Source organism: Spermophilus citellus (assembly GCF_964194105.1).
Source record: "Spermophilus citellus genome assembly, chromosome: 13".
In the NCBI taxonomy this organism is placed as follows: domain Eukaryota; kingdom Metazoa; phylum Chordata; class Mammalia; order Rodentia; family Sciuridae; genus Spermophilus; species Spermophilus citellus.
The window spans coordinates 71,179,356-71,206,661 of record NC_138193.1 but is presented as its reverse complement, the minus strand read 5'-3'; the positions used below and the strand labels follow the sequence as shown (position 1 = coordinate 71,206,661).

General features: G+C 42.3%; 1 protein-coding gene across 2 annotated transcripts in view; it reads left to right on the top strand.

Annotated features, from left to right (window-relative positions):
- The window catches only part of SPTBN1 (spectrin beta, non-erythrocytic 1), a 198,402-nt gene extending 171,525 nt beyond the window's left edge, over positions 1-26,877 (top strand). For both annotated transcript variants that reach the window (XM_081265412.1, XM_081265413.1), the window contains exons 20-36: positions 218-481; positions 1,767-1,991; positions 2,418-2,507; positions 2,677-2,958; positions 3,640-3,770; positions 5,023-5,227; positions 5,602-5,976; positions 9,565-9,809; positions 11,316-11,454; positions 12,768-12,852; positions 15,101-15,297; positions 16,182-16,294; positions 16,957-17,020; positions 21,639-21,877; positions 23,157-23,330; positions 24,756-24,798; positions 25,553-26,877. In XM_081265412.1, the coding sequence (XP_081121538.1) occupies positions 218-481; positions 1,767-1,991; positions 2,418-2,507; positions 2,677-2,958; positions 3,640-3,770; positions 5,023-5,227; positions 5,602-5,976; positions 9,565-9,809; positions 11,316-11,454; positions 12,768-12,852; positions 15,101-15,297; positions 16,182-16,294; positions 16,957-17,020; positions 21,639-21,877; positions 23,157-23,330; positions 24,756-24,798; positions 25,553-25,771 (3,090 nt within the window). In that variant the 3' untranslated portion in view covers positions 25,772-26,877. The remainder of the gene's footprint in view (positions 1-217; positions 482-1,766; positions 1,992-2,417; positions 2,508-2,676; positions 2,959-3,639; positions 3,771-5,022; positions 5,228-5,601; positions 5,977-9,564; positions 9,810-11,315; positions 11,455-12,767; positions 12,853-15,100; positions 15,298-16,181; positions 16,295-16,956; positions 17,021-21,638; positions 21,878-23,156; positions 23,331-24,755; positions 24,799-25,552) is intronic.
- The last annotated feature ends 429 nt before the right edge of the window (positions 26,878-27,306 follow it).

The following is a 27,306-nucleotide window of genomic DNA, read 5'->3' as shown; positions in this document are numbered from 1 at the left end:
CTCAGCTCCCACAAAACCTATGTGGTATGTGGAAGGAAGCCATTGTTGATTTTATTGAGCAGTAACTTCATGTGGAAAGACAGAATGAGTGTGTGTATGAGTGTTGAATGAATGGGTAGATCAAAGATCACGTGTCTCTTTGGTTTGTTTTTCACAGTGACATTTACTTTCTAGCTAACTATATTTATTTATAACCATGCTGGTTTATGTTTTCCAGGCAGGAATGCAGCTCATATCAGAAAAGCCTGAGACTGAAGCTGTGGTGAAGGAGAAACTCACTGGTTTACATAAAATGTGGGAAGTCCTTGAATCCACCACTCAGACCAAGGCCCAGCGGCTCTTTGATGCAAACAAGGCTGAACTTTTCACCCAGAGCTGTGCAGATCTAGATAAATGGCTTCATGGCCTGGAGAGTCAGATTCAATCTGATGACTATGGCAAAGACCTTACCAGCGTCAATATCCTGCTGAAAAAACAACAGGCAAGTGGATAAGGCAGCCACATACCTAGGCCTGCAACTGTTTTACAGTCTTGTTCTTATCAGTCTTACTTGCCCTCCATGTTTTCAGCCTTCTACTACTAGGTTGAAGGGATTTTTATACCAGCAGTGCTTGCTCTAATAGCATTCTGGGGAGTTTCCAGAATCAATAGAAATGACACAGTGTTGGTAGAAGTGCTAGGTGTCTATACATGGGAACACTCTTTTAAAAATCTTATTTGATTGATGTTGTCTACATTTAATAGTCAAGCAAATATTCAGTTCATTCTGAATATTATGTGAATGAAAATAACCATATTTTCATTCTTTGCTGGATAATATCTGGATATATGACAGTTTTTGTTCAAGGTACTTTATAGGTAATAAAACAAATCTCAAGTTTTTTACATTACAATAGAAGGCCCTGAGGACAAATGAATTTACCTTAAATTAATGGGAAAAAGTTGCATTGAGGTTAAGAAAGCAGTTAGTGGCAAGATCTTCCACTGGCTTCTCTGACTGGCTTTACAGCATGTATGAGTTCTATGCCCAGCAGTTTCATTAAAATAGATAAATGAACAGTCACAAGATAGTTATGGCCAACTACTGAGGCTGGCTTCTTCATCCAGAGTAGTAGTCAGCCTTTTGCTAAGTGGTTGATTAATTGACCCTTCGATGACTGCATAAAGGTATTTTTTTTTCCAAAGGTAGCTTTTAGTCATAGCTGTTTATCTCCTTGGCCTCTGGAGGCTTTGGGGACCAGGGATTTCAGTCCATTCCTAGGTGTGGATCCCTTGTCTCTAAACTGTCCATATATGGGTGTCATAGTTCCTGAGGCAGACACCTCTGCTTTCACTTTTGTCCATTTTCTTTGTTTAAGTCAACAATTAGTATGTGTCAGTTTTCTGATTAGAGAAATGGAAGAAGATAATATTATAATATTATAACTGGAACCTCAAGACATTTAGTCCTTTCTGATGATGAAACTATCCTTTCCCATAATTAATTTCATCTCCCCTGTCATTCCTTCCCCAAATTCCTAAATAAATTTAAACGTTACTATAAGCTTTAAAGTCCTAGGAAGGGATATTCTGAACATTATCTGAGAAGTTGGAGTATGAGTTGGTCACTTAATTGATATATGAACCATTTCTTAGGTTTTCTACTATGTAAGTTTATATTTTTCAATATTCCACTTGGACCAGTGCCCAAAACAAACATTTCATAGGAGGACCAGCTGTGTTTCTCCTGGCTCTGATGTGAAGGTCTCTCTGTCTTAAACCTTCAGATGCTGGAAAATCAGATGGAGGTGCGGAAGAAGGAGATCGAGGAGCTCCAGAGCCAAGCCCAGGCATTGAGTCAGGAGGGGAAAAGCACTGATGAGGTGGACAGCAAGCGTCTCACTGTACAGACCAAGTTTATGGAGCTGCTGGAACCCTTGAACGAAAGGAAGCATAACCTGCTGGCCTCCAAAGAGATCCATCAGTTCAACCGGGATGTGGAGGATGAGATCGTGAGTAGACCCTCGCTGCACTAGAGGCTTCTCCACAACAGCCTTGTCTGTCCCAAAGCCCATGTTCTCACTACTCTTTGGTGCTTACCTTGGGCCACATCTGTGAGCTCTTGCAGCCCACGCTGTGTATGTTCTAGGGATTCTTCCTCTCCTACACAAAGTATTCTCCTTGATTTTCTAAAGATACTCCAAGATTTTAATTCCTCTTAGAACAGTGCTTTTAAAAATAACCAGGGAGACTCACAATTACTCTTACATTGAGGATGAAGTGAAGTTTGGAAGACTTAACTCTCACCACATGTCCAAGAAGGGTGTGTGTCCCTTGGCAGGCCCCTTTGAAGGGAGATGGCCTCTGCCATCCTTGCTACCCTTGGAACATATACATGTTCCTCTGCATGGTCCTAACCACTTAAAATTTCTCTCTAGTTGTGGGTTGGCGAGAGGATGCCTTTGGCAACTTCCACAGATCATGGCCACAACCTCCAGACTGTGCAGCTGTTAATAAAGAAAAATCAGGTAAGCATCTCTACTCGGGCTAGTGCAGTCTGAGAAATAGTCACTCCCAAACACAGAAAAAGCAAGAGAGCTTTCAAGGCTTACGATTCTGCCTTGACTCTGAGATGACATAAACACCAGGCTATGGCCATTTATCAAGGCTCTGTGTGTGTTTCCTCTTCCTACACAGACCCTCCAGAAAGAAATCCAGGGGCACCAGCCTCGAATCGATGACATCTTTGAGAGGAGCCAAAACATAGTCACCGACAGCAGCAGCCTCAATGCTGAGGCCATCAGACAGAGGCTCGCTGACCTAAAGCAGCTATGGGGCCAACTTATTGAGGAGACAGAGAAACGCCACAGGCGGCTGGAGGAAGCGCACAAGGCGCAGCAGTATTACTTTGATGCAGCTGAGGCTGAGGCATGGATGAGCGAGCAGGAGCTGTACATGATGTCTGAGGAAAAGGCCAAGGTGAGCGAGCATCCCCACCTTCCATTAGAGGAAGCAGGAAGCAGCCCCAGAAGTGCCTCCAACTCAGACCCTGACCTTCCTTTTTGCTGGTGGCTGTGTCTTTGTGAAACATTTTACCTGCTGTCTTGGAATGTAAAGGGGGCATCATGGTTCACAAAGGTATCTAAAATCAGGCTTGTTTCCCCTTGACACAACATTTTCTTGCCTAAAATACTGGTATGCCATTAAGATTTGTCCTGTCACCTTTTTTTTTTTTTTTTTTTAATATACGAATTTGTTAGAGTCCTATATAGGGTTTCCTATAACCTTACAACATACAACATGACTTTGAGACCTTCTCAGAGTATTTTAGTATTCCAGAAATATTGTCATTAACATTCCTGATAGTCTGTAGCATTTCAACTACCCAAAATGCACTTGGCCTACCAGACTACTCTCCATACCTCACCAGGGGTCTTAGTCCCTCTGCATCTCCACTTCACCATTGGGAGAGACCTCCTTTGGTCATATTGATGCTCTCAGAATGTGTTCAGAAGCTGTTTATTCACAGTCCATCATGTTTCTGGTGTTTTTCTTTCTGACAATTCTTTTGCCCAACTGTACAGTTAGTCTGTCATTCCTCACAAACTGTTAACAGGCCGGAAGGAATGGCTATGGTTTTGACAGACCCTCTCTTTGCAGGATGAGCAGAGTGCTGTCTCCATGTTGAAGAAACACCAAATCTTGGAACAAGCTGTGGAGGACTATGCAGAGACAGTACACCAGCTCTCCAAGACCAGTCGGGCCCTAGTGGCCGACAGCCACCCTGAAAGGTGAGTGCCACATTGTAAGGATGAGATGTGGTTGTAGATTCTTTGGCTTAGGTCCCTTACTACCCCACTCAAAAAGAAAATGGCAATATTCACCTTAAGTCAGTAGTAAAGTAGATCTAAGGGAAACATTTCTAAAAGAGACCCTATAATTGGAGGTAAGTAGGAAAAGTGAACTGTTATATTCAAACATTACCCTTTTGGTTAAATATCTTCCGTTAACAAAGACCCCATTGACAGATTATTGATCTTGTGAGTCAAAAAAGCACAGGTCGACTTGCACTGGCATAGTAATCAGATCATTTACCCTAGAATTTAAAAAATTATCCAGTTTAGGAGAGCAATTATTAGTTTTAAGGGGAATGGTAAACGAGAATACATGGACCTGTAAAATAAAAGGGCTCCCAGAAAGAACAAAACGATTTCAGCTCTTAGCTCTAATAGATTGAGTTCTCAGAATGCTTTAAGGAAAGAAGCAGGTTAGGGTGTAGTACTCACTAGCTGTATACATGGCCCCCGTGCTAACTTCCAGAGCAAGCATTGTAAGCTTTCTGTGTAACTGCCTTTTGCGACTGAGAAAGGAAAGGAATCAGCTCTGTGTGTTTAACCAAGGCAGGTTGAGTAAGATGGGAGGTCAATGGCTGTGTTGGTGTATGAGGTCCTTAAGGTGTACATGATCACATTGCCAAGGAAGTAGCTCTCCTGGTCTCCAGGGAGAGGCACCAGGAAGCCTTTTTCTGTGGTATCCTGTTATGAGATTGTCATTCTGGGGAGAAATAGGAAGGATGATAATTCATCCTCCTTACTGCACACTCAGAAACCCAAGAAATGAGCAACAAGAGCCATCCTTCCTAGCAGGGAAGAGTGCATGGCCCAAAGGTAGAAACCAATGCACAACTGACAGGTTTGTCCCTCTGGCAGCATGGCACCTGGAATGGATGATGACTCCAATATTTTGTGTTAACTTTTCACGTCAAAGGAAATCCTGACTTGCAAAGCCAGTATACATAATTAGGGCCCCTTCCCCCAAATCATCATATTCTAGATGGTCTTTAGCCTTAATTGTTGTGTTTGGTTTACATATTAGCTCTTCATCATTCAAAATCAAGGTCAGATTTTAGAGGTTAAATAGGCTGACCAGAAGCTTCCTTGGAGAAATTTGAGATTGTATACTCTCCTGTTATCTCTACCTCATTCTTTTTTTCTTTGTGGAAAGTTGACATTTAAGGTCTCTTCCCTCCACTCCCTTCCTCAGTGAGCGCATTAGCATGCGGCAGTCCAAAGTGGATAAGCTGTATGCTGGCCTAAAGGACCTGGCAGAGGAGAGGAGAGGCAAGCTGGACGAAAGGCACAGGTTGTTCCAGCTCAACCGGGAGGTAGATGACCTGGAGCAGTGGATCGCCGAAAGGGAGGTGGTCGCAGGGTCCCATGAGCTGGGACAAGACTATGAGCATGTCACAGTAAGTAACTTTGGGCAAAGAGTGAATGGTCATTCAGTGAGTGTTGTGGGAGCCCTTTGGCCCTGGACTTTGAATCAGGCAAGAGGGTTCAGTTTCAACTTGGATTTCTTATCAGGTAATTTTGACTTCAATTGGCCAGTCTGTGCCTTGCTCCTCCAGTAATTTCAGGAGACAAGGCAGCACTTTACTTTGCTGCAATGAGCAAGGAGACCTCATAAGAGGTTTTGGAGCTAAGATCTGTTGTTCTTAAATCATGTGTATTACTTGTTGCCTCCCGTTTAGAGGCAGTCTCTTCCCAGATGACATTCATGTGATCAAGAAGTAAAATGTGTACAATGGTCTCACTGATTTCTTTACACACATCCCTATTTCAGATGTTACAAGAACGATTCCGGGAATTTGCTCGAGACACTGGGAACATTGGGCAGGAGCGCGTGGACACAGTCAATCACATGGCTGATGAACTCATCAACTCTGGACATTCAGATGCTGCCACCATTGCTGAGTGGAAGGACGGCCTCAATGAAGCCTGGGCTGACCTCCTGGAGCTCATTGATACGAGGACACAGATTCTTGCTGCCTCCTTTGAACTGCATAAGTTTTACCATGATGCCAAGGAAATCTTTGGGCGTATCCAGGATAAACATAAGAAACTCCCTGAGGAGCTTGGGAGAGATCAGAACACTGTGGAGACCTTGCAGAGAATGCACACCACCTTTGAACATGACATCCAGGCTCTGGGCACTCAGGTGGGTGGGGAACTTCCCAGGAGAAGGAGGAGGTTTCTTTTTACAGTGTCTTTGTGCATCTCTGAGTGTCTCTGTTCTTTGGCTCCTCAAAACACGCCTGAGAGGATTGCCCAAATCAAACACATGTGTGTGGACATACACTGTTATAGTGCTCCATTTGGGAGAGCTTTTCAGTCCATAAAATTCTAAGTTTGTCACATTTGTAAACAACTGGTAGATGGTTAAAATAAATAAATAAACCATATGCACACACAAACATTTGCAAGTTATAGGCCTCACTAAGACCTCACTTAGAGCAATTTCCAAAACAATACCTTATTATTTTCCATCAGTCATCCTAAAAGAGAAAAAGCAGGATTCTAACAGTTTGATATGCTTGGTCTTTTTACCCCTCAGTATAAAGTGGCTGCTAAGCACTCAGAGTTTGTTTTAAAGATGTTCGATGAAGCAATAACAATATAACAGTAAGAATCTAGTATAATCATTCTCTAGTTTCCTTTCTATCTCTGTATAGTTTCCTGTGTAGTCTTAATGCTTTTTAGTTGAAAAAAAATTATATAAGTTTCATGGTCCTAAAGAAGAAGCCAATTTTATTAGAAATATTAGTCCTGACCATGTCAGGGATTTTATTCTTGTCTATTAAGAGTGTATTGATTATCTGGTGCAAGATTAGCAGATGTTTCCCATTAAAGGTCATATAGTAAATATTTTTGGATTCATGTGACATAATACAGTCTCTATTACAGATCCTTGTCTCTGCCATCTTAGCATAAAAAAAGCATCAGACCATGGGCTGGGACTGCAGCTCAGTAGTAGAGCACTTGCCTCACGTGCATGAGGCACTGGGTTCAATCCTCAGCACCACATAAGATATTGTGTCCATCTACAACTAAAAAATATTTTTAAAAAGCCTCAGACCATGCTAAAATGAATAGTATGGCTGTGTACGGTAAGTCTTTGTTTACAAAAATGGCTCAAATTTGGCCCTGAGAGACTAATTCAAGTGCATTGGCCTCACTGTGCTTTGGCATTTGGGGGTTTATTCTTTGGAGTGACTACCTTGACTGCCATTGTCATCTTCCTTTTGAGATGATGCTTGCAAAACGTAAGAGTTCTATGGATGTTTTCTGAAAGAACAAAGCTCAGAGAAACTGAGGGACCGCCTGGAGATAGGAAACGTCTTGGCAGCAGCAAGTCCTTCTTCTGCACCTGTAAAATTATTAAGGTCCTTTGCTTTTAGGACTGTAAGAGGGTGGAGAAACCATAGAGTTCCTCCCTTGTGTTTTCATTAAATCCCTTCACTTCTGAGACTTGCAGAGGTGAGGGCCAGTGGGGATCCAGTTCCATCCAGGACTGGATCTGGTAGTCTCCATCTACCTTATCTCTGCTACCCTAGGCCATTGAGAGCTGTAAAAAGGATATGTTGACCTAGTTCAGGTTTATCACCACAGAATCAGCAGGGGGTGACTCCTGCTGTTTCCTCTTTTGCCAACTTGAACTACCACCATCCTCCATTCTGCATGAAACGGTAACACAAGAGGAAATGACCACTGATGGCCTCCAGTGACCATGCAAAGCAGGAGTTGATTTTTGTGGGAATTTTCACTTGTGCTGTTCTCCACTTTTTTGTTGTGAGAGCCCACAGAAACCAATGAGAGATGTAAGAGAAGGCATTTGGAAAGATGGTTAGTCTTATAGGAACTTAAGTTTTCAAATAACTTTCTAGGAATTTACTCATGGTGATTTGAGTTATGTCTGAGCCATAACTCAAATATCAAAGATTATTTCCCCAAATCGCTTACAACATGGAAATCAGAACCCCATGGAAATCAAATCCCATTGATTCTTTTTTGCATCTTCTATAGAAACTTCATTTTTTTACTTATCACCATCTTAAGTCCTTTTGTGCAGTTGAGGGTCAGTAATCCACCTCCCCACAAGCCCCAGTGTTGTCCATCCCCGTCCCAAATGCACCCCCTGCCCATGTGACATTTCTTCAGATAATTCCCTCATAGACATTGCCACACTCATATTGGCCAGGACTGTCAGTCACACCGTCTCACCAGTAAGTGATGATCAAGTATCTATTAACCCAATGCTTATATCTTTGATTAGACATTGTCTAATGTGGCACTGCTGGTATGTTTAAGTACTTCATATAAAATAAAACAAGGAAATATAAGATAGCCACAGTTACTAGTTTCTGTTATAAAGGCATATGCACCCTCTAGCAAAGGGAAGAAACAACCTGTTAATTGTTTTCCCCCTTTTTTTGCACAAAAAGTAGAATATTATACACACCATGCATACTTTGCTTTTTCCACGTAGCCACATCCCTAGAGCACTTTTCATATGAGTGTGCAGGATCCTTCCCTCCCCCCGCCCCCATGACTGCATAGGAGTCTCTGATAGGATGTAATAATTCTTTTAACCAATCCATTACTGATGGACCATACTTTTGATCTTTTGGTTATGTAAATAGTGCTATAGTAAATAATCAAATGTATTTAATTTCCTAAAAATTCAAGGACAAATCAGTGTTGTCGTGTAGCATCTTTTCATGATTAAGTCCCATTTGCATTTTTCTTTTCTGAAATTTTTCATTGTGCCACTGTTTGTGTTGGTTTGTAGAAAGTTTTTTTAATTTTTGGTAATTCATCACTGAAAAGTATGTGAGTGTGTGTATTTTAATATGTTTTTATATTTATGAAATATACATAAAATATACTTTAAAGATATTTTTATATATATTTATGAAATACATATATATAAATGTGTTGGTATTAGGGATTGAACCTCAGGGACACCTTATCACTGAATCACATTCTCAGTCCTTTTTATTGAGACAGAGTCTCACTGAGTTGCTCAAGCTGGCCTGGAACTTAAAATCCTCCTGCCTCAGCCACCTGGGTTTGCTGAGATTCAGGCATGCACCACTGTGCCCAGCACAAGTACACACCTGATTGGGTTTATCAAATCACAATTCTCACCATCAGTTTCCAGTTCCACAAAGCTTTTGCTGATGTTTGACTAGTTCAGATTTCACCTTCCTTGACATCAATTGGTTCTTTTAACCATGTTGTATGTGGTTTTATATATTTTTTTCAAATGTAAGTATCTCATGGAGAAAACTAACTGGAGATATAGGTACTCTTCAGTACCATCACACAGTAGTGGAAGGGCATTTGTAAAATGTGTTTGTTCTCCTTATGGCAGTTTCTCGTTTATGGTAACATTTATCTTTACCCTGAACAGATAATGGTACTTACTTTTTGGAGTATGGATGTGTCCCAATATACTACCTTTATATCCCAGGCAACCTTCAAAGGACTTGTCCTCAGTTTTCCTGCCTGCATTCCTGTAGCATTTGTTTTCTTATTTGTATAGAACTTAATAGTGTAGTTCAGTAGGATTATAGAAACTTGGGTTTTCGTGACTTGGGTCCCAGTAAAATTGAGAGTTTTGGGGGGGGACATGGCCTATTTTTCCCTTGTGCTTCCTTTAGTGTGTAAGCAGAGTGGTGAGGGAGAAGAGGGAGGGCACGATGAGAAAGTCAAATCTGACTCTTCTTTGCCCATGGCTTCACAGGTGAGGCAGTTGCAAGAGGATGCAGCCCGCCTCCAGGCAGCTTATGCAGGGGACAAGGCCGATGACATCCAGAAGCGTGAGAACGAGGTCCTGGAAGCCTGGAAGTCCCTTCTGGATGCCTGTGAGGGCCGCAGGGTACGCCTGGTGGACACAGGGGACAAATTCCGCTTTTTCAGCATGGTGCGTGACCTTATGCTCTGGATGGAGGATGTCATCCGGCAGATTGAGGCACAGGAGAAGCCAAGGTAATGCTCGCAGCCACTGCTTCAGTTTTTTCCCACATACCACTGCCAAGAAACAAGGACAGGCAGTGTGAGGCCTTCTAGCTTCTGCTCTACCATACCCCCTTGGGCACAACCAGCTAACTGCCTTGTTTTTGGAATGAGATGACTTTGAGTTCCTTTTTCCTATATCTTTTTATTGAATTAAAAACAACTCTGTCCCTTTCCATCCACATTTCCAAATGTGTCCCTTACCTCAATATTGGCCTTACTGATGTCATATGGTGATTAGTATTTATTCTATGCCTTCCCTTTGTTTCATGTAAAGCAGTGAAGAAAAAGTTCATAGATGAGCGGATACATATATAACCTCCAGTTCACCCCAGGCCCCCTGTAATTGAGAATTGAACTGTGCTGCAATAGAAGAAATGTTTTCATCATTATTTATGTTGTGAAAAAGGAATTACATTCCCTGGGTCAGGGCCAGTCGGTTTTTTTGTTGTTGGGTTTTTGTTGTTGTTTTTTGATGCTGGGGATTGAACCCAGGGCCTCGTGCATGCAAGTTATGCCTTGTGCATAGAGTTACTAACTGACCTATATCCCCAGCCCACCAGTAAGTTTTGATCCCCCAGAAGCTCTCACAGCTTCCATTCTCTTGATTCCAAAGCCAATTCCCCTCCTCTGTATCTCAACTGAGTATAGAGACTATCAGCCACTCTTTAGAGTACACATCCTGAGCCTGTGGTAGCGAATGCCTTGAGGTACCTGTTATTGCCACTGTGACTTCTTGAAGGGAGTCTTTATGGATTGCATTTCAAAAAAAGTTTGAGCAGAAATCTAGTACTTTCTTTGCATGCGCCTAGAAACTGTTTTGAATTCTTTAGGCACATATAAAAATACAAGGAGTCTTCTTTTGAGTGTTTGGTTGTAGAGCTGGTCCTGAGTCTCACTGTTGTTACAAGTTATAGGAAAGGTAGGAGAATACAACAATTACTAATAGGGCATTATGTAAAATTGTGGATGTGTAACCGACGTGATTCTGCAATCTGCATTTGGGGTAAAATTGGGAGTTCATAACCCACTTCAATCTAGTGTATGAAATGATATGTCAAGAGCTTTGTAATGTTGTGAACAACTAATAAAATTTAAAAAATAAATAAATAAATAAAAATAAAAACACACAGCACCATGTGTTGGCAAGCTACGGAGAAACTGGGCCCTTGCTGGTGGGAGTTTTGTAAAATGGCACATTGTGTACTTTTTGGAAAACAGAATGGCAATTTCTAAAAACGTTAAACATACACTTGCCATCTAATCTAGCCATTCCATTCTTTGGCATTTATCCAAGAAAAATAAAGACATATGTCCACACACAAAAAAAAGTTAGCCCCAGTGACCGAGCCTGATCTTTGACTGTGAGTCAGCAATAAAAGGCCATTTAGGCCATTAGACCATTTCCTTCCAGTTATATGTTTTGAAACATTTGTTTAGAAAGCTTATTGTAAAGGAGATGTATTTATCTAATTTTAGGGATGTATCATCTGTTGAACTATTAATGAATAATCATCAGGGTATCAAAGCTGAAATTGATGCTCGTAACGACAGTTTCACCACCTGCATCGAACTGGGGAAATCCCTGCTTGCAAGAAAACACTACGCTTCTGAGGAGGTAATGCTACTGTTTTGCTTTGGGACCCTGGGACAGATTCACTGGTGTCTAGGTGTAAAATGGCTTCATCCTGGGTGTGTATGTGTCTGTGTGTGTATGCACTTGCATGCGTGCATGCATATACAGACACAGAAGTATGTACAGTTGTCCCTTGGTATCCATAGGGGATTCCATGGATGTTTAAGTCCTTTGTATAAAGTGGCATAGTATTTGTATATAACTTAAGCACATCCTCTCATATACTTTAAATCATCTCCAGAAAACTTGCAGTACCTAACATGAGGTAGATGTCGTGTATATAGTTGTTATATTGTTTAAGAAATGGCAAGAACCCTGGGTATGGTGGCACATGCCTGTGATTCCAGCAACATAGAAGGCTAAGGCAAGAGGATAACAAGTTTGAGGCCACTCTCAGAGATTTAGTGAGACCCTGTCTCCAAAAAAAAAAAAAAAAAAAAAAAAGGACAAAGGATGTCAGTCAGTTGTAAAGTACCCCTGGATTCAATCCCCAGAACCAAAAAGAAAGAAATAGCAAGGGAAAAAGTCCATGTGTTCTATTCAGATGCAGTTTTTTCCCAATATTTTTTATTTCCAGTTGGTCAAGTTTTTTATATAGAACCTGAAGATAGAGGGCTGACTACATATATGCACACACATGCCTGTACTTACTTATATTTCAGAGCTTCTTGATTTCTTTCCTGTCTGCTTAGAATAAAATAGTTACACAAGACTCTAGGGCCAAAGCCAGTAATTCCTGTGGCACAAAAGACAATTTTTGAGCATCTCAGGTTGAAAAAAGGCTTCTCTCACCCTTTTATCAGTACTCTTCTGCTTGCCCTCTCCCTCCATTGCATATCCCCTAGGACCCTTCACTCTCAGGTAGATGGTTGTAGGTTCTGGTTATGACGATGGTATTGCGTAATTGAATGATGAGTTCACTGTGTAGCTCCCTTCATAGGAATGGATGTCTTCTCAGGCCAGAGCTGTGCCCCTGTTGCTGTCCCTCTCTCGGTGAATGTGTTTGCTGCATTGAGCCCCAGAGTCCAATGGAATCCAGTGCATTGCTGGCCTCCTCACAACAAAGCAGCTTTGAGCTGAGCTCCGCCTTTCTCTCAGCCTGGTCTGGAAGATTAACCATGCTTTTCTGTCCTTTCCCTAGACAGATAGACATTCTCAGCAGATAGTTTCCAGCTTAGTTGAAAGTCTCTTAAGAAAATAAATGTTTCTTGTATAATGTGACCCATAGGTAGGGGGAAACAAAAGGGATGTAATGTGTTCTACTAAAATATCATGGGGTCTTTGTTTTCATACAGATCAAGGAAAAGTTACTGCAGTTGACTGAAAAGAGAAAAGAAATGATTGACAAGTGGGAAGACCGGTGGGAGTGGTTAAGACTGAGTAAGGACATATTTCATTTATCTTTCTGCTCTTTTTGGGTATCCATGGAAAGCATGCAAGTTTATATTCCTGCTTTAATTGATGCAATGTTATCACTTAATGATTTTTGAAGTTTTGCATGCTTCTTAATGGCCTATTTTATTATTGCATGCTAAATATTATTATTATTTTCCTAAGATATTTTGTGTGGTACATTCATTGTTTTTCACCCCATGATTGATCTCAGAATTATCAATGGGGTTTGAGTTCTTTAGGAACAACAAATTGGAGAATACAATTCAGCATTGCTCTAGGAGAGTAGAGCTAGAAGCTCCCCAATTATCTTTAAGAAAAGTTCTCGCTTCAGAGTCAATAAGATGTAAAGCTGGCCTATGTCTTATATCTGGAATTTTTACTTTAAGGTTGATAACATTACAAAGTAAAGCTAACATCTGTTGAGGAGGTGTTGTAGTGAACTAGGCATTATTCTAAGTATTTTAAATATATATTTCTGTATTGACTGTCTTTGAGGTAAAAAATATATATATATATTATCATTTTATAAAGGCATATGTGAGCCATCAGATTTATAGCCTATAGTATTAGGAATAGCATCTCATAATTATGAACACAAAGTAGTAGTCCAGTTCAGGGCTGGGGATATAGCTCAGTTGGTAGAGTGCTTGCCTCATAATCCCTGGCACCACCACCAAAAAAAAAAAAAAAAAAAAAAAAAGCCCAGTTCAAGCATTATTTGCCATACTTTGACATTCTGTGTTGGAACTTGGACTCTGTCCTTATATTGTAATGACGCCATTCATTTACCCGTGGGTTGATTTCCAAGGGGCCTTTTCTGAAAGTGTGTAGGAAATGAGGGCACAGAGCCCTTAGATAACCCACTTTGGGCCGCCTTTTAGATGAGGATTTGGTTTCTAAGTTTTGAGAATTTCAGGTTAGTTTCACTCAGTTCAGCAGAACCTGTATCCCACACTGCTGTGAACTGGACACCAGGTTATGCTCCGGACACAGTGATGACAGGCATGGTCTCCACCATGAAGATCTGACAAGCCCCCTGTGCAGGGTGGCAGCTTCACTGGGTGTCAGGTGCTATCAGGGTGCTAAAAGAGAGCCAGCTTGACTCTAGAGACTGATGCTGCCTACAGGTCATCTCATACCTGACCCACCCCAGACATTGCTGCATTGATGCAATGAGAAACAGTGTGAGCAATAGTGCAAAGCTAGTTTCTGACCCACTTCCTCACGAATGTGATGGAAAGAGTACTGTTTCCCCACTGCCAAAAAGAATGAAGCACAGCAAGAACATTAGCCCACACCATCCCACCAGTCCCCACCACCTTGAAGCATCCCATATCCTCCCTACCATGGTCTGTACAAGCCCCAGCAGGGCTGAGCACTCACTATCAGGAAGCAGGGCTGAATGAGCAGATACATTCTAGAACTGTGCTGTCGAGTTTGGTAGCCACTGACCCACCTATGGCTCTTGGGAACTTGAAATGTTCTCAAATTGATGTGCAGTCAAATCTACCTTGAATTCAGACTTAAAAGAGAAAATCTCAGTAGTTTTTTGTTTGTTTGTTTGTTAAGCTGGGCATGGTGGTGCACACCTGTAATCCCAGTGATTTGGGAGGCCAAGCAAAAGGCTCACAAATTAGAGGCCAGCCTCCACAATTTAGCAAGACCCTAAGCAACTTTGCAAGACCCTGACTCAAAATAAAAAATAAAAATGGCTAGGGATGTGGCTCAGTGATAAAATATCTTTGGATTCAATCCCCAGTACCAAATAATAATAGTTGTAATAATAATTGTCCTTTATAGTGATTACGTGTTAAATAATATTTTTCATATATTGGATTAAATTAACCATGCTATTAAACTTAGTCTCACATGTTTTTACTCTTACTAATGTGGCTGCTGGAGAACTTAAAAAGTTGCATGTGGGGCTGGGGATGTGGCTCAAGCAGTAGCGCGCTCGCCTGGCATGCGTGCGGCCCGGGTTCGATCCTCAGCACCACATACAAACAAAGATGTTGTGTCCACCGATAACTAAAAAATAAATATAAAAAATTCTCTCTGTCTCTCCCTTCCCTCTCTCACTCTCTCTTAAAAAAAAAAAAAAAAAAAAAAAGTTGCATGTGTGGCTCATGTTGTATTTATATTGCCATAAACTGGTTCTGTGTGTAGCTGCCACCAGAGGGTAGCAGTGCCAGGTGGCCCTGTGGCTAGCACTCATTCTTGGTACCCTGTGCAGTTTTGGAGGTCCATCAGTTCTCAAGGGATGCCAGTGTGGCCGAGGCCTGGTTGCTGGGGCAGGAGCCATACCTATCCAGTCGTGAAATCGGCCAGAGCGTGGACGAGGTGGAGAAGCTCATCAAACGCCATGAGGCATTTGAAAAGTCTGCAGCAACCTGGGATGAGAGGTTCTCCGCCCTGGAAAGGCTGACAACAGTGAGTGGCCACTAGATGCCCGAGTGCTTGGTGTATTTATGAGGGTCTTGTGAAGCTGATGGCTCTCTTCAAACAGGACCTGGGGAAGGAGGTCAAGATGCCACTCCCAGTTGTCTCCTAGGCATCTGGATTTAGGATCTCTTATGATAGCCTCTTGCCTAGGAACTGATTGATGTTTGTGTTTCTTTCAATCTCTTTTTCCTCTCCTCTTGTTTCTCATAGACTCTCTGGTTTTTAGGGGATATGACCTTAAAATTTTCTTCAGCATTTCAGGATTAGAATTCCCATCAGATAGTAGCTTGTAAATCCTCCCCATTCTTGAGAATATGTCTCAAACATAAAGGTCTTGGAATAGGGCTTGTACACTGGTGTTTCTAATTCTGCAAGTCTAGGGATTTAATGTGTCCTTGGGTACTTCTGTGTCAAAATAATACTTTGAGTGCATATGCTCAGGTAGACAATTCTAGGGCTTTTTAATTTTAATTTATTTGGGGGGTTTGTGCTGGAACACATATTCCCACCACAGCACGCAAGTCTTCCTTGAGTATTTTAATACCTTTGTCTCTGGCTTATCTGAGCTTTCATGGGAACCAAGGCGCAGCTACGTTATTTCCTCAGCAAAGTTGAGAGCTGCATAGTTAATTTAGAAATTAAATCCATGCTCCCAGAGAGTTTCACCAGCTCCTAGTGCAACCCTTCATTTCCTGCAGGTTTTCATTGTAGCTGTAGTTCCTATGAATTTATACTTACTTTTTGTTCAGGATGTTAGAGTTTCACATTGTGCAATATGAGCCAATGTAGGAACTAGGCAGAAGGGCTTCCTGGGCTCCTCAAGCAAGAGGGAAGTTTGAGACTGTGTTCAACATCACTGTGTTTCCCCTCAGTTGGAGTTACTGGAAGTGCGCAGACAGCAAGAGGAAGAGGAAAGGAAGAGGCGGCCGCCTTCTCCTGAGCCGAGCACAAAGGTTTCAGAGGAGACTGAGTCCCAGCAGCAGTGGTGAGTCAGAGTCAGCCTGGGAGCCTGGAATCTTAGCTTCGATGGCAGGTGAAGTTCATGGAGCATCATTGCTAGCCCCGCTTTGCTAGGCCTAGCAACATGTCCTTCATATTGTTTTATCATGTGATTTAGATCTGTATCATAAGACTCAAGTAACATCTGAGGTTATGACTTGTCCAAAGTCATATAGCTCTTAGGTGGCAAAAGTGGAGTGGAGACAGTCCTTTCTACTGTGTGAGCACCCATATCTGCATGCACATACACTTATTATTTCCATATAATTTAGTGCATAACATGCATCACCCAGATTTCGGGCCTTGATTTTTGTAGTGATAGTCTGTGAAAGTCCTGGGTAACTTCACAAAGAGGGCAGATATTATTCTGTGTGTAGAAGGCTAATTGCTTTGATGTGGTAGGAGCTCCAGGAAGCCTCTATTGTAGTCTTTGGTGGGGAGGTGGGCAGGGGCAGGAGGTAGAAACTGGTAGCCAGCTGCTCCTGTAGTCTCCCTCTCCATATGGTGTCTGTGAAAATTCAAGTTTTCAAAAAATTAAATGATGTAAAAGAGGGTTGCTTATGTTTTTCTCTTTCTCCTCTTCTTCCCTTCCTCCCCCTTCCCTTTCATCTTTGTTCCCCTCTTCTGCCCTTCCCCCTTACCTAACAGGGATACTTCAAAAGGAGAGCAAGTTTCCCAGAATGGTTTGCCGACTGAACAGGGATCTCCACGGGTTAGTTACCGCTCTCAAACCTACCAAAACTACAAAAACTTTAATAGCAGACGGACAGCCAGTGACCAGCCATGGTCTGGACTGTGAAGTTCACTACCATTTGTCAAGAACCATTCTTTCCAAATCCTGTTGGTTTTAACTTTTTGGCTTTCACTTCACCCAAAGTGTTATATAAGTTTTACTTAATTCGTATCATAGCCTTCCTTGGTTTCATATTTGTTTGCATTTAATTCATGTTTATTTGAGTTTCTTAACTGATGGATGCTCATTGCCTTAAAGCAAAGTACTTATCTTTTGTTTATTTATTGTGAGCTTTTTACTTTATTAAGATTTTACAGCGAAACCCTTACATGAGTAATTGAAATTAAATGAGATTACAGCATAATGAAGAAGAAAACTAGAATCTAACAGGTATGGCACATCCAGTTATACTAACAGGGCACAGTACTGCAGTGTAGGTACTGTGTTACTTACAGATGCTATTAACCTGCAGTAGTTAGTTACTAGTAACTAGGAAGACTGATCTATAAGGAAGGAGACGTTTCACTGCTAAGATTAAAACCTAGTCAGCCATATAACATTCCATTGAAGGATGCATTCATTCACTTAAGATGACAAAAAAGGGAAGTTGGATCTACTTGGGAAGCTGTTTGAATTTTAGGTGCAGAATCTCAAACATTTTAAGACCCTTGGGTCATTTATTATTTTTTACAAACTGGTGACTCTCTTTTTTCTGCCAAGACTAAATTGAGCACTGCAAGCTTCCTCACAGCAGATGTTGCAGCTGGCTTCAGGAGCAAATCACCTGCTGACTACTGCTGCCACCTCTGCCCTGGTCATTGTCAGCCCCACCGGGACTTGGCATGGCTGGTGATAGCAGTTTTCAGCCTGTTTTGGGAACCTGCCTACCAAACTTCTAGGCCTTTCCATTTCAGTCAGTGACTCTGGGGTGTCAAAATATTTTGTGATTTTTCACACACGTGGAACAAAAGCCATCTTGGTTCATCCTGATTACTTGAACGATGCACTCGATGGACCGTGCCTAGGAGCACTTGCATGCCTCCTGGCTTTAGAGGCCTCCTGAGGGTCTCTATAGACAGAAACCATGTTTGTTTCAGATGGATCTTTTGATTCATTCATTTTCTCTAAACTTTATATGGAGTTCTGCAAAAGGAGTCTTGTAGGGTGGTGTATCAGGCCACTAGCAAGGACTGAAAATATTTAACAGAAATCCTTTTCCTTAGAAATTAGTGCTAATGAAAGATGAATTCCTGGTACTGACCAAAACACAGAACAAGATCCATAGTACATGCAAGCCTTATGAGACATTTCTTGCTCATTTGCCATATTTAGATGTGTCAGTGGCCTCAGAAACCTGTTTTGATATGTGTTCTCCATGAGTTAAGTCTAATTTGTCTTTTCATTTCATGATGCATGTCTTTTTTTTTCTTTTGTCAGGATAACATCATGTAGCATCTTGTTTGTTTTTCCTGATTTCTATGTACATATCTATCTACTTGTGAAGGTAGATGGGTATATAGATAGATGCCAAGCTTCTTATGTTCTGGGGGTGGTGTGCACCATTATTGCGTCTCTGCCTTAAAACACACCCAAATTCATTTTAGAGAAAGCTACTGCTTTGTCTTCAGTCATTAGGGAGCCCTGGTGTGTTTCTGGCCCCAAATTATATTATGTGTGTCACTGATCTATATGTATATATGTGATGTTTCCATATATATATATATATATATATGTGTGTGTGTGTGTTTGTGTGTGTGTGTGTTTGTTTAAATTTTGTATCATCAGAATGGATACATAATTTTAATGCTTTTTGTATTCAGAAGACCAAAAAAAAAGAAAGAAAGAAACACCACATAAGCACATGAGAAAGGAATGCTGTGCTTTTAGCATTTGCTCTCATGCCTATTTTTAATCTAGATATTTAAACTGTAGCTTGCCAGAACCAATTTTTAACCAACAATTGAGTTGTATTGGAAGAAGAAAAAGCCATTTTGTTCTTTTGAGTAATGATGCAGAGACTCAAGTTAATGAACTTGAAGATAGTGTTGCTTCTTGCACTTTGAAAGCAATCAGGTGTTTCCTGTGCTTCTAGTTGTGTTGCCTTTATGTTCACCTCCTGATTGAAGTATCAGATGTGCCAGCCACTAAAGCACTCTGGACTAATTGCTAAAGAGAAGCAACGAGGGGTGGGGGGATGTATTCACATGTACCCACTGTTTGATCATAGCTCTATGATTTGCTTTTGATGTTTGTCTCTAGTGGTGTGTTGTCTGTTGGCATGCTTAAAGCACATGTCCATTAAAATTCATTTTGTTCCTTTTATTTTCCTTGTTTTCTTGGTTAGTGATTCATTTGCATAAACATTAATTATCTCTGCATACTGGTTTGGGGTTTTCTCTTTCCTTCTAACTCTAAAGAAAAAATTTTTGCTGCAGAATTTCCCTCAGAAGAGACTTCCCTGACCTTTCACCTACCTTGAAGTCTGACTAAGTATAATAAATTTTAGCCTTTATCTCATAAACATCTCTCTATCCAGGTCATGACTGTCACTAGCAGTTTTCAAGTTAAACCTGCAGCACTAAATTTTTTTTTAACCTCGTTTCTGTACATACTAACTCCATGTCTCTCTGGACTCACACCTGGCTCAGGCCTTCCACACCAAACTCACACTTCCTCCTTACCAGAAGTTTCCCAAAGTCTCACACTAGAAGAGATTTGTCAACTTTAAAATCCACTCATATTCTTTTGACTCAGGGTTTTATTTTTTTATTATTTTTTGTTGTTGTTGTTATTTCCCCTTCTGGAACTCTCCCTTAAAAGTGAAAAGAGGGATTGGGTTCAGAGGCACATGCCTGTAATCCCTGCTACTTGGGAGGCCAAGGCAGGAAGATCATGAGTTCAAGAGCATCCTGGGCAGCACAGTGAAACCCCATCTCAAAAAAAAGTGAAAAGAGCTTAAATAGCATATTGCTCATGAGCAGGATCTACAGGCTATCACTTGGGAGGCCAAAATAATCACTCACATACACCCCAGTATCTTTCTACCCTAATCACTTATTTCCCATTGCTTGAGAGTAGAGGATTTCAGTCAAAAACAGTCTTAAATTGCATCCAGTCATATGCTAAACCCTGATGTTAATTGTAATCATTTGCAAAGGCATAACATAAATTTGATTCTCTATCCTTTCCCAAGTTTTTACTAGCCCTTTTCCTAAAAAAAAAAAAAAAAAAAATCAATTTTGTTGACTCAAGCACAGAGTCCAGACATTTAGCTAAGACCTAAATGAGACGTCCAGTTCCTGAGAGTTGACAGATCTGAGTGCTCAGTGGTGGTGGCCAGTTTGCCGCTTTATCCTGTCAAGGTTATTGCTGCTAATTTGGTGTCATTTGGATTCTCGGCAGCAGTGGTGGGGGACATAGCTAATGAGCGTGCCATTGACACCTCCATGTTTGTCCGTGTATAAGGGGTGCCGGTTGTCTGTAATCCACTAAAGCGCCAGCCACACCCAGCTTTTGTAACTTGCTAATCCCACACCCTGGGTGTACATCAGCCAGGGGCTGCTGCAGTTAATGGTACACAGTTGATGGTACACAGGCTGAAAGCGATAATGAATCAAGACCCTACTACATTTCCAAAGCCGAAAAGCCATGAGGGTTACAATTTAAATGAGCTTGGGAAGGAACGCTCCTGAAGACGTCTGCAGCCTGAAGGGTCAGAGCCACTGGAAGCCTGGCTGCCTCTGGGCTTTCTCCGTCTCAATGCGGCAAGGCACCGCGATCAACCAACCCACCCGTGATGGGGAAGGCCCTGGTTCTGTCTTTGTTTGGGGGTAAATAGCTGTGTGGTGTTGAGTGACTGTGATTGGCTTTTCCAGCTCCTTTAACACAAACTACAACCCACTCACGATCCAACTTCGGCAGATGCGGTTAAATTGATGTTTGTTGACTTGCCTCATTTCCTTCCAGCTCTTAAGTTCCAAAGTCTAACTGGGATGGTAGATGTGAAGTGCATGATTGTCGTCCTAATTTCTGCATGTATTTATGACAATGTGTTCAGGGGAGGGGGGTGGAAAACCAGAGAGCACTTTTAGAAACTCCAGGTCTTTCCTTGTCTTACTTTGGGGGAATGCCGTGTAGTTCTGATGGGGCCGTCTCTCCATCTGTTTGTGAATGCCCTTTCGCTTAAACTTCCAGCCCTCTGGTGGCACCCTTGGTTGTAAGGTGGCTGCTGTATAACGTCCACTCTCTCTCATATTTAATATGTGTGACTGTCACCGTTGTCCTGTTTTAAAGTAATCATAAGAGGAGATGGTCTGAGCTATATTAGAGAAAATGGATTGATCTGAGGAGTAAGAGTGCAGTAAAACGCATACTGGCATTTCGCTTTTCTCATTTACCCGTAAGCGGGCGGGCATTAATCCATTCCCACCTTCTAATGTCCTTGGTGTCCAGCTGGCTTTGTGGGGTGTGCAATGGTTTTACTGTACTGCCTCGATCTGTGCCAGGCATTTATACACAGCCACGTGTGCGAGTCAGAGCGTATGTGGTCACCCCCGTGGCTCACAGGGTAGCTGAATGGCCTCTCCACTGTCCCTAGATGGCAGAAACAGTGGACACAAGTGAAATGGTCAATGGCGCTGCAGAGCAGAGGACGAGCTCAAAGGAGTCCAGCCCCATCCCCTCTCCCACCTCTGATCGCAAAGCCAAGACTGGCCTCCCAGCCCAGAGTGCCGCCACCCTGCCAGCCAGAACCCAGGAGACGCCCTCGTCCCAGATGGAAGGCTTCCTGAACCGGAAGCACGAGTGGGAGGCCCACAATAAGAAAGCCTCGAGCAGGTACCCATCCCAGGCAGAAGCAGGGTGGCGGGAAGTCCGGCCCACCCGGGGTCAGGGAGCGTGTGCCCCTGCGGGCTTACTCACTTGCTTCCTAGGCTTTGCATTCTTCTTGGCGCTAGCACTGGAAAGTGAGGACGGGTGCTTATTCACAGAGCATGAAGAGTTAAATGCAGATGGGAATAGCTAGAGGGGGCCGCAGTAGTTCATCCTGAGAGGCAGTTTGCTCATTTAAGGTTGGGTGCCCTCTCTTCCTTAAGTGAAGCAATTCATTATAGGACTTCTTGAGGGATTTCATTATTTCCCCTGGCCACATCTGCTTATCAATCTTAATATGCCTTATCTCCCCACAACCCTAATTTTACTGTTTAACAGATTAGGAAAAAAAGAGACAGAAGCTACAAAACTTACTTTCTGTAGGAAATCCAGTAAGTGGTAAAACTGGGGTGAAAGTCATTTGACTCCAAAGCCTTGTGTGCTAAACCAGTAAACTGGACTGCCTAGGGCAACCGTGTACAATTGTGTGAGTTGTACACAAACAAGGCAATTATGCCATCGAGTTCTGCCATTCACATTGAAGGCAACTTTTATATGTTAACACAAGCAGATGTTCTAATAACATTAGCATATTAGAATACCACAGGAGAGAGGCCACCTTAGGTACCATGAGTGCTAGTGGCCCTGAATCTGTATCCTTTTCAAGTGGCTGAACCATATAAAGAATGAAGCTAAGGCTGGAGGAGCTTCTGCTTGAAAATAGCTATGCTTCAAATACAGAGCCAAACCTGTAGCCTTGTACTACAATGGAGAGTACCAAACACCAATCAGAATCTTTCCCATCAGAGCCAAGAATACCTTCACTTAATAGAAGAGGACGCTATGTTTTCCCACAAATTCAGAGAGACATGAGTCCTTAAAAGCTTACCACTGGGGCTGGGGATGTGGCTCAAGCGGTAACATGCTCGCCTGGCAAGCGCGGGGTGCTGAGTTCAATCCTCAGCACCACATAAAAAAAAATATAAAGATGTTGTGTCCACTGAAAACTAAAAAATAAATATTAAAAAAAATTCTCTCTTAAAAAAAAAAAAAAACTTACCACTGTATCAGCATGTACTCTGCCTAGGGATTCTGTGGAGGAGTTGTGTTCCGTTGTTCAGTGTTAGCAGATTTTAGGAAGGACTTTTATAAAGGGTTATGTGAAGATAGTTTTCATGTAGTCAAATTCTTAATTCTGCAGGAGCATGACATGGAACCTTGACTTCCCTTTCTTTACCATGCTCAGGTCCTGGCACAATGTTTATTGTGTCATAAATAACCAAGAAATGGGTTTCTATAAAGATGCAAAAACCGCTGCTTCTGGAATCCCATACCACAGTGAGGTCCCTGTGAGCTTGAAAGAAGCCATCTGTGAAGTGGCCCTTGATTACAAAAAGAAGAAACACGTGTTCAAACTCAGGTGAGCCTTGCCCCCATGCCTCGAGGTTGCCTCAGAGTAGGCGTGTGTTTTATTTCCCTTGGGTTGGTTTTCTTACCTCATGCCATGATCATTTTTATCCTGTGCCATTTTAAGTCTCAAAAAAAAAGTAAAAAACAGTGTGATGCCATTTCTGTTAAGATCTCTGGGTGCTTTGGGGATTGTGGCCAGCTGCCAGCTTCCCTGTGCTTCACTGTGTAGCCAAGCATGGAAGGAAAGGGAGTTTCTGTTTTATGGTCTGGAGCGTACTGTGCTGTAGCACTCAAGGTGGGTTGCTCACATCTCACAGTTTAAAGGAAACTTAGAAAGACAGTTTCTCCACTTTTTCATCTTATCCAGACCCAGGATATGCTGTTACTTGCTTTTGAGTTATCTGGAGACTATCAAGTGAGTCAGCCTGGAGCTGGATGAAGACAAACGGGAAATGCCTGGGTGGGGACTGGGCCTGTCCTCCCATGACCCTCCCCTAGAGCCATCTGGTTCCAAATGTCTCTTCCCGGTAGGACATGCACCTCCCCACAATGGATCCACCCTCAAAAGTTCTCATTGGAAATGGGCAAACTATTTTAATAATCTTTGTTAAAATATAGAAAGTATATGTTTTAGTGGTTAGTTGCTAGTCTTGTGCTGATGTGCTCTGTTGATCTGGATCCTGGACAGCTGTGCTCTTAGATGTGTGTTTTGAGCTAGTTGGAGGCAGCCAAGGACTGCAGAGGAAAGTTGCAGATGTGCGGTTGGTCATGTTGTGCTGGTGAGCAGTGTGAGCTCTTTGGGCCTTGGGACACATGATGTTTTGTCTGGCAAAGCACAGATTGCTTGACCCCTTTGCTACTTTCCCCCATTGTACTTCCTTGATGCTACTTCCGGGAATCAGGCTATTGGCAAAGGGCAGTTCCCACCACTATTCCAACAGCCCCTTCTTCCTCCTGGTGGCCACAGAGCAAATGATGGACCTCCCCCGCCCCAAATATAGGAATCGCTTCGTGACACACTGATAAGCCCACAGGTGGGGTGTTCTTTCATTCTGAGGCACACATAAGAAAAGTCTAGGAATCTTTTTCTGTGTCTTTTTAGAGACTTTATAAATTTTAGGGAGAGTTCATTTTAGGCCAATGATCAGGAATAAGGTGTTCTTTGCCATAACAAAGCCAAGTGATGTTGTGTTTGGGTCCCACACATCCTCCTGTGAACTGAAGGTCCAAACTGCCTGTGTATATTGGATTGGCCCAGTTAATTGTGAATTCTGATGTTCCCAGGGCCATTGCAGGGCTCCATGGGTCTCTAGGAACAGTTGGTGCTGCATGTAGAGCTTCTGAGGCCTCCTTGTATCCCACATAAGACAGAGAGTTGGGTATTTTTATTTTTCTGAAGTTAAATTGTGACTTACTCTCTTCCTTGAAATTACAGACTAAATGACGGCAATGAGTACCTCTTCCAAGCCAAAGACGATGTAAGTTGCTAAGCTTCATCTCTCTCACATACTTAGGAGTATGCAAGTGTGGTGGGATAATAGCGTTATTTATAATATTATACATGTAAGCACGACCAGTGGTGATGCCTTGTCACCTGGTTGCCAGTCGCTAACACTGGCAGTCGTCTAGTTCTCTGTCTCTTGAAAGTAATGAATGTCGTCCCACTGTCTGTCCCCATGAGAGAGAAGCTCATGCAGGATCCACTGGTGTCAGGGAAGAAAACCTTGCCCACTCGCTCCTGGAGGGTAAGGCTCAGGGAGGAGGGACCTCCCTGCTGCTCCCCATGACCTTTAACCAGCTCTTCATGGTATTCTCCACCTTGAGGAAAAAGAGGAGTCAGTTGATGAAAAAGAAACATGTAATATTTAAATTTGAAAAACCTCCTTTTACCAAGAGAGAGAGATGCCTTTTAAAAGGAAGTGAAAGTACTTTGTAGGGTGGGACCTGAGGCCCACAGATGGAGATCAGTCTTCCAGTTCTTTCAGATTTATCAGAGAAGAGCATATGCTAGAGCGATGCCCAACAGGTACCTTAACACTCTCATGACCCCTAAGAACTGATCTGTGTTTACTCCCCTGTGCTGAGAGCAGAGGTGCATTTAGGGACAGTGCCTCAGATGCTGTTCCCAAGCCTTCTGGGTGATGGAGGCTCTGTCAGTTACCCAGGTGGAGCCAGAGAACCTAGCACCACACCCCTCAGTTGAGTCTCACCTGTGTCCCCTTCTCTGTCCAGGAGGAAATGAATACGTGGATCCAGGCCATCTCTTCCGCCATCTCCTCTGATAAACATGATGTGTCCGCCAGCACCCAGAGCACGCCAGCATCCAGCCGGGCACAGACCTTACCCACCAGCGTCGTCACCATCACCAGCGAGTCCAGCCCCGGCAAGCGGGAGAAGGACAAAGAGAAAGACAAAGAGAAGCGGTTCAGCCTTTTTGGCAAAAAGAAGTGAACTCCTATCCATCACCTCCTGCCCTTCTCTTTCCTTTTCAGTGAAATTCCAGCATGCAAGCTCAGAACCAACACATTACTCTCTGTGCCTAATGTTCCTCAATGTGGTTGATTTTTTTTCTCTTTTTTTATTTATAGAGCATTTCTGGGGGGTGGGAGAAATAAAACCTAAACACTTTATCTCCAAGTTACAAAAGTTTGAGGTGCAGAGGGAAAGCCAGATTTTTTTTAATAAAATTATATAGATTAGATCTCAATATTTAAACTGTTCCTCAATTTTGTGAGGCTGTGTTGGAAATAACCCGCCTCTCGTGCTGTTGGTTTGCAAGGCAGCGGTGCTTAAACAATATTTCCTGTGCTTACCAGAGACAAAATGTACCAATCTCCTGACACCATTCTCTTCCATTTACTTCCGGTGGTTACCTGAGTCTTGACTATTAGAAGTGCCCACCTTGGGTCTAACCTTATCAAACAGATCATGTATTATGATCTCGCTGCAGCCATAGTGCAGCTCCATGTTAAATCTACAGACCAAACCATTTGTATCTGGCATCACTTACTAACAAACGACATGCAGCTTTCCTGCATCCACTGAGACGACGGTTAAGAATGTCGGTATACAAGAAGGAATAGAAAACTGATACTGTTTTAAAGAAAAAAAATCTGTAATTTCAATTTTTGTTTTTTGCCGAAATACATTATATTGTATGTTTGAGATAATTCTAGTACAAAGTATAATAAAACTAGATGTATAATAAACCCTTTAAATCATTGGTAAGTGTACAAGTGGAATTGAAGCATTTACTGGACAAAGTAATGTTACTCTAATGGTTACTTGCTCGTGCGTTGCCACACTGTGTTATAATTTGCTTCATTACCTTGCTATTTGATACATAGTGTGCATTTCTCTGTCACTGTAACTATTGTAATGACAAATTTTCATCTTACTGCACAATCAAAATGGCATTGATAGGAATGAACTCCAGAGGCTGGGCCTGAACAGGGAGTGGTCGCTCAGGCCTGGTGCTCCATCGTACGACCTGTACCTCTCAACTTTTGCCCTATCTGTTAAATATATGCTATGTCATTAAATGCTTTTAAATCTAGCATGGTGACTAGTTGTTGTTTTTCTTCTCCTACGCGTATGTGCCAAGTAGGAAAATTTTTTTTTATCTTATTGGGGGGGTGGTGTGTACCAACAATTGAACTCAGGGGCACTCGACTATTGAGCCACATCCCCAGCCCTATTTTTATTTTATTTAAAGACAGTGTCTTACTGAGTTGCTTAGCTCCTCACTTTTGCTGAGGCTGGCGTTGAACTCAGGAATCCTCCTGCCTCAACCTCCTAAACTGCTGAGATTACAGTTGTGCGCCACCACATCTGGTCCAAGTAGGGAAATTGCACAGGAAGGAATATCAAATGGAAAGCATTGTGCAGTCAGTCTAGGTGACCTTTTTGTGTTTTGTACATGTATGGCTCACCAGCTTTGCAAACTACAGCAAACAATAATAAATGTGAATGTTTTGTACTGACAC